General features: G+C 48.6%; 1 protein-coding gene across 1 annotated transcript in view; it reads left to right on the top strand.

Annotated features, from left to right (window-relative positions):
- MFN2 (mitofusin 2) overlaps window positions 1-7,326 on the top strand; it is a 41,722-nt gene that overhangs the window by 11,468 nt on the left and 22,928 nt on the right. Inside the window, 3 exon segments of the mRNA XM_011996635.1 lie at window positions 367-545; window positions 3,401-3,536; window positions 6,717-6,899. Of these exon segments, the coding sequence (XP_011852025.1) occupies window positions 371-545; window positions 3,401-3,536; window positions 6,717-6,899 (494 nt within the window). The 5' untranslated portion in view covers window positions 367-370.

Genomic DNA, 7,326 nt, shown 5'->3' with positions numbered 1-7,326 from the left:
GGGTTCACGCCATTCTCCTGCCTCAGCCTCCCGAGTAGCTGGGACTATAGGCGCCCACCACCACGCCCGGCAATTATTGTATTTTTAGTAGAGACGGGGTTTCACCATGTTGGCCAGGCTGGTCTTGAACTCCTGACCTCAGGTGATCCGCATGCCTCGGCCTCCCAAAGTTCTGAGAAACAGGGGTGAGCCACCGTGCCCAGCCTGAGACACTTCTTATCTCACCATCCTTTGTTCTAGTCCTGGAGGTTGCAGTGACCTGAGATCCCCATATTCTTGGTTCTCCCCCAAGCATTCCACCATCCTTCCAGCAGGATGTCCCGAGGTAGGTATCGCTGTGTTCGCTCACATTGGCTTCTCTTGCAGCGCAATGTCCCTGCTCTTCTCTCGATGCAACACTATCGTCACAGTCAAGAAAGATAAGAGACACATGGCTGAAGTGAATGCTTCCCCACTCAAGCACTTTGTCACTGCCAAGAAGAAGATCAATGGCATTTTTGAGCAGCTGGGGGCCTACATCCAGGAGAGCGCCACCTTCCTTGAAGGTAAGGGGGCACCTGCTCAGCCAGGTCCACTCTTACCTGTTTAGATGTTTAGCTAGTGGGATTTGTGGGTGGGGAAGTATAGCTCTGCTCTTCGGGAACTCATGCCCAGATAGCCTCAGAAATGCTCTGCTCTTGAAATCATGTGGAATTGGAGTCTGGGGAGATGAGGCCAGGAAGACAAGGGAACTGCCATTTAGTAATTACTTTAGAAGTCCACAGGTTTCGTTTCATTTAATCATGAAAGATAGGTGAATCTTATCCCCATCTACAAGGCAAACAAATTGAGGTTTGCGAGTTGTCGGATGCCTTGTAAGTAATAGATCAGGGCTTTGCCCAGGTGTCTCCAACTCCAGAGCCCACGTGTTTTCCTTTGCCTAGTTCTGGCTGCCATTAATACCAGGCACTGTTTGGGTGTCAGTGATGCCTGACCGGGGCGCCCTCTCTTTTATATTTTTAGATTGGTGACAGAACTATAGGAAACTCATGTCACCTGTGCCTTTTCTACTAGTTACTAATTTGAGCCCAACCTCTAGTTCCTTGTTTATCAGCAGAGAAGGACTGGTTCCCGGGGCCCCGCTCGTCTGAGTGACAACTCCAGCGCTTGCTTCCTCAGGCTCCCTCTTTAGAAGGGCACTTTGGCGCCAGGTCCTGAGATTGTCTGTGGAGACCCAGTAGCTGAGTCTTATCTGCCCTTGGTTTCCTCACTTGTGAAAGGGGGCTCAGGTGTGAACAGTGGTTTCAGATTCTAGTCTGCAGAACCCTAGAAGTTCGGTGGTGGTGCTTCTGGGATTGGCCCCTGGCTCAGGGGGGCCACCTTCTTTCCATTCTGCTTTCAACGAGAGCAGCTTGGCTTCTCGTTGTTTTACACGCCAGGCTGCTACACGAGGCTCCCTTTGAAGAAAGAGACTGTCCAATTTCATGCCCTCATCTGTGCCCTGCCCTTTGCATGGCACTTGATGTAACAGAAGGTGTTTCCTAAATACTTGTTGAACTAAAATCTGAATTTTAAAGTAGTATGATTGGTAGTTGAAATAATCCCAACTCAGTGGCTGTGGTGTGCCAGCCCTGTGGCAGGTGCTGGGCATGCAGAGATGGGGTAGATCAGGCCACTGCCCTCTGGGAGCCCAGAGTAACCCTCTTGGAAGCTCTGAGTCACCTACTCAGATGACGTTGTGGACAGACACATGCTTAATGCAGATGTTTATGTGATGCATGCTTTGATTTCTCTCTGTGTGAAAACATGAGGCCTCCCTGTTGTTTAAATGGAAGGGAAAGAGCTGGAGTGATCCTGAGCTGTGTTGGGTCAGGGAGGGGTTGGTTCCTGCCTGGGGACTGTTTCTAACGGGCAGGTAACAAGAGCTTGTCGGCCTGCTGGCTCCCACTTTTAAGTGTAGTCACATGCTTGAGAACCAGCTTCCTCTGAGGGACATTCCAAAGGCCATGCCTAGTTGCCCATATAAGGGAGGAATATTGATGCCTCTGGGGCAGAGGTGACCGGTGGACATTGTGGGCGGGGAGATGGGGGTGTTGTTGACTTGGTCACTTCCTTTCATGGCGCTGCCTGCGGGGGAAACTCAGTGGGCGGGCCCTTGTCATGCTTCACATGCTTTGGGAGTGTTCTCAGGTCTGGGGCCTGTCAGCCTCGTAGTTCCCAGGAGTGTGCAGGGGGGCTAAACACCTGGCTGTGTTCCAGCTTGTCTAGTGCGTGTCCTAGACAGGACAGTGGTGGGATCTCACTCAGTTGCTCGTGTATGGAGTAATTTGTTGGCCATCTTCCTGTTAAGGGCACTGGAAAAAAGCAGTGCTGTAATCCAAAGGTCTGCTCACGTAGCAAACATTTGTGCACCTGCTGGGTGCTGGGATCAGATAGCGTGGCCCTCATGAGGTAGATGACACAGACAGGTGAGCTGGACAGTTAACTTATGGTGAGGTGAGAGCTGAGATAGGAGAAGTGGAGGGTGCTGGGGCACACAGAGAAGGGGTCCAGGGTCCTGACTCAGGTTGGAGGGGTGGTCAGAGAAGGCTTCCTGGGGCAGTGCTGTCTAAGCTAGACTCGAGGTCAAGTGAGAATGAGTCAAGCTGCCCCAAGGCAGTGTAGTGTGTCAGTTCTTCAGAGAGTGGGAAGGGGTTTGGGCAGCAGGGAGCAGAGCCAGAGGGCCGAGGAAGCTGGTGAGTTTGGGGATATGGTGAGGGAGGACTGTGAGGCAGCGGGTGGCAAGAGGCCAACAGGGCCAGGGCAGGGAGGGCCTCGAGAAGTGACACAGAGTGGTTAAGAGCCTGGACTCCAGAGCCAGGCTGCCTAATTCAAATCCTAGCTCTGCCTTTTACTACCTCTGGAGCCACGTTAATAAAGAGGACCAAAGGAGAGAACGAATTTGAAAAGTGAAAGGAACAGTGCCTGGCATGTGGTAAGAACTTTGTAAATATTTGTTAAGAAAAAATGAACAAGGATGGCAGTTAACATTCAGGTATTCATCTTACACCAACCGCCATTGACAGCATTTGTATTTTAATTCATTTGATCCTCACAGTGGTCTCATGAAGTAGATATTGTCATTATCTCCATTTTGTGCCTAAGGAAACTAAGACCCAGAAAGGTTCTTTTGCTTGAGGCCACAGAGCTAGAAAGTGGTAAGAACCCAGCTTCAAAACCAGGCAGTGTTGCTCCTTAGCCATGTTCTTAACCACCACACCATGGGGCCACCATAGAGGATCTGGAATTCAGCCTGTCGGCTGCAGGGAGCCAGAGGTGGACTCATTTAGGGTAAGCAGGGCGGTTGCTCTGGCCCTTCCAGACTTATGACTGTGGAACTCCTCTGACCACGTGGTGACCCATGTTCCATCCCCACCTCCAGACACCTACAGGAATGCAGAACTGGACCCCGTTACCACAGAAGAACAGGTTCTGGACGTCAAAGGTTACCTATCCAAAGTGAGAGGCATCAGCGAGGTGCTGGCTCGGCGGCACATGAAAGTGGCTTTTTTTGGCCGGTATGTCCTTGTGGCACCCACCCTTTCTTTCTTCCTGGCTAGGAGGGAGGGAGGCACTTTGTGCAAGGCCGCAGAACGTTCCAGGGCAGGGACACTCTTCAGAATTCATTGCTTTCCTTTTAATTTATATTTTATTAATTCGATTTTTGAGACAGGGTTCTCTGTCTCCCAGGCTGGAAGCTCGTTACAGCCTCGACCTCCCTGGGCTCAGGTGATCCTCCCACCTGAACCTCCTGAGTAGCTGGGACTGCAGGTGCATGCCATCAAGCCTGACTTTTTTTTTAATTTTCTGATTGTGATTAAAAGGATATAATATAAAATTTACCCCCTTAACCATTTTAAGCATATAGTTCACTAGTGGATATATTCGCAACCAGTCTCCAGAGCTTTTTCATCTTGCAAAATTTAAGCTCGTATTATACCCATTAAACAATAACTCCCTGTCCCCACATGTCCCTTGCCCTGGCCACCACCATTCTACTTTCTGTCCCAATGAATTTGACTATTCTAGGTATCTCACGTAAGTGGAATCATACAGTACTTGGTTTTTTTTTTCTCCATTCATAAAACTTTTATTCCACTTACATGAATTTAATACACATGTTCTTAACAATTATGCTTGTATTGTTCATGAAAATTTCGTAAGACATTAAACAAAGCTAGCCATCATCTCAAGTTATTTCCCTGTTAACTATTTTTACAGCACATGCATGTTAGGCAAGCATCAAAAAAAAAAAATTAACAAAAGCATAAAACCTAAAAATAAGTTAAATACATCTTTTTTTGTTTTGTTTTGTTTTAGTGCTATGCTTGTTGATACACATGAAGTAATGAATATCAAGCAATTCATTTTTATTGCATCTTTACTTTTACATTTGTTCTTAGGTTGCCTAAAGCATTTTAAATACAAATAAAATGAGTGTAGCAAAAATAATGAAAGCTAACAGAAGATAACTTTACAAATAATGGAATGTGAACTGTTTCTGTCCTTATCCAGAGTAAAATGGGTCACAGCTTTGTCTAAAGGAACGCTTCCACAGCGGTAGTCAAAGGTGTGCACGTTGAGATTGAGTATTCCACAGATACACATGGCTTAACATGTGATAGCCATGGGGTATCTGTTTCTACCACAGCCTTGTAAGTGCCCCAAACCTTAAGGTACCCACAGTTACTACTCCTGTGACTGGAACCAGTGATCCTTTTTATTCCCCACCAGGACTAACCAATATATAGGCAGTTTTCTTTGCTTTGACATGGAAGCAGTTTTAACACTGGCCGTTATGGAGCCACAATGTACCCAAAGTACTATGCCAAACATTTATAACTGGTATAATGGCCAGGTGCGTCGGCTCACGCCTGTAATCCCAGCACTTTGGGAGGCCGAGGCAGGTGGATCACAAGGTCAGGAGGTCAAGACCATCCTGGCTAACGGTGAAACCCCGTCTCTACTAAAAATCCAAAAAAATTACCCGGGCATGGTGGCAGGTGCCTGTAGTCCCAGCTACTTGGGAGGCTGAGGCAGGAGAATGGCATGAACCCAGGAGGCAGAGGTTGCAGTGAGCTGAGATCATACCTCACTGTACTCCAGCCTGGGCGACTGAGCGAGACTCCGTCTCAAAAAAAAAAAATGTATACACACACACACACACACACACACACACACATCTAATACAGGAAAAAAGACATCTAGACAGATTGTATGCTACGCACCTGGTGGTAGTCTGGGGAATAGGCACTGTGCCTAGAGTCTTGTTCCTGATGACCTGTAACCTCAGGTGTGGTCCTGTACTCTGAACTATCATTTCTTCATCCTCACCTGGGAGGTATGACCCCTACTTAGGTGAGCTAGTGGGCTGCCTGTCTCAGTGGGTGCAGGTAAGGTCATTGTAGTTCTGCTCTAGTGATGTGGCTGGGAAACTTTAACTCAGAAACACTGTATTTAGCACAGGTTGAAAGCTCTGAGACTCACAGCAGATGAGTCTGCTGAGTGGAGCTATTTTCAAGAAGCAGAAATGGCCAGGTGCAGTGGTTCACACCTGTAATCCCAGCACTGGGAGGCTGAGGCAGGAGAATTGCTTGAACCCAGAAGTTTGAGACGAGCCCAAGCAACATGGCAAGACCCCATCTCTACAAAAAATTTAAAAATTAACTGGGCGTGGTTGCACGTACTTATAGTGTAAGCTACTTGGGAGGCTGAGGTGGGAGGATCATTGAACCCTGATGGTCGAGGCTTCAGTGAGCTCTATTCATGCCACACGCCACTGCACTCCAGCTTGGGCGACAAAGCAAGACCCTGTATCAAAAAAACCCAAAAAAACCCCACCAGATTACATGAAAGGGGTGTGATAGGTAAGAATGAGAAAGTAGGCTGGGCATAGTGGCTCACATCTGCAATCCCAGCACTTTAGGAGGTTGAAGCAGGAGGATCACCCGAGGTCAGGAGTTCGAGACCAGCCTGGCCAACATGGTGAAACCCTGTCTCTACTAAAAATACAAAAGTTAGTTGGGCATGGTGGCGCACGCCTGTAGTCCCAGCTACTCAGGAGGCTGAGGCAGGAGAATCCCTTAAACTCAGGAGGCAGAGGTTGCAATGAGCTGAGATCATGCCACTGCACTCCAGCCTGGGTGACAGAGCGAGACTCCATGTCAAATAATAATAAAAACAAAGAATGAGAAAGTAATCTTCCCTTTAGCCTGGCAGTTGTCAGCTGGGACTGACAAGGTGAAGCTTCATGTGTAAGGAGGAGCGTGATGGGAGAAAACCAGTGAAACATGCCCTGTGTGGGAAACACTGGGGTCATTTAGACTGAGAAAGACGCTTTGAGGGTGGTGAGTTGGTGTTTCAGGTAGGCCTGAGTTAAACTTTGGAGACTGTCTGACTGTCTCAGACAGTCTCTATAAGTGATGCTGAGGGTGGCTGTATGATTCAAGGGGCAGACAGTGCGTAGTGAGCCTCTTGCAGATTAATCTGAAATGATGAACCAGGGGTATGTCACAGCTTTGGGCCTGGGGGTGTTTATTCATTTTAATAAACAGTGCCTACTCTGAGTCTCAGCACTGTCTGGGCACTGGCAGCATTGCAGTGAATAGAGCTTTGGCCTTCCAGGCTGGTATCTGCATTGTGAAAGTAATTCAGGTCGGATATTGGTGGCTTTGCTGACAGCTGTTACTTCCTTCTAGGACGAGCAATGGGAAGAGCACCGTGATCAATGCCATGCTCTGGGACAAAGTTCTGCCCTCTGGGATTGGCCACACCACCAATTGCTTCCTGCGGGTAGAGGGCACAGATGGCCATGAGGCCTTTCTCCTTACCGAGGGCTCAGAGGAAAAGAGAAGCGCCAAGGTGAGGGTGCCAGGCTGGCTGTCAGGCCTGTGCTTGCTGGCGGAGCAAGTCCTCCATTGTGACATGGCTGACCTCACCTCTAGGGAGAGGGCAGCACTGCCCTGTGGAGGTGAATGGGAGACCCTATTTTAGATAAGCTTTTTGAAGGATGTGAGAGCTTCTGGGGGCTGGCGGGGGCGGTTTTCAGAAATGTGAATCACCAAGAATGAGGACCCTGCTGTTCCTCATACAGCTCTGAGCGGCCACTGGCCTCTCTTCACTCGTTAAGGAAGACAGTATGTGCTGTGTTCTTCCTTGGGGTATTGCCAGAGAGGGATTCCTGCATTTGCTCTGTGTCTCTGACCTATCATTCAGGGGCCGACACTCTGAGTTTTCTGAGAGGCAGCTGCATTCTTGTTTGGGGCCAGATGCTCAATTTGCTTCATAAAGGATCAATCGGCCAGGCAA

This window comes from Mandrillus leucophaeus, unplaced genomic scaffold, assembly GCF_000951045.1.
Source record: "Mandrillus leucophaeus isolate KB7577 unplaced genomic scaffold, Mleu.le_1.0 Scaffold52, whole genome shotgun sequence".
NCBI classification, from domain to species: Eukaryota; Metazoa; Chordata; class Mammalia; order Primates; family Cercopithecidae; genus Mandrillus; species Mandrillus leucophaeus.
Note: the sequence above shows the minus strand (reverse complement) of the source record. Positions and strands in the feature narration are given on the sequence as shown.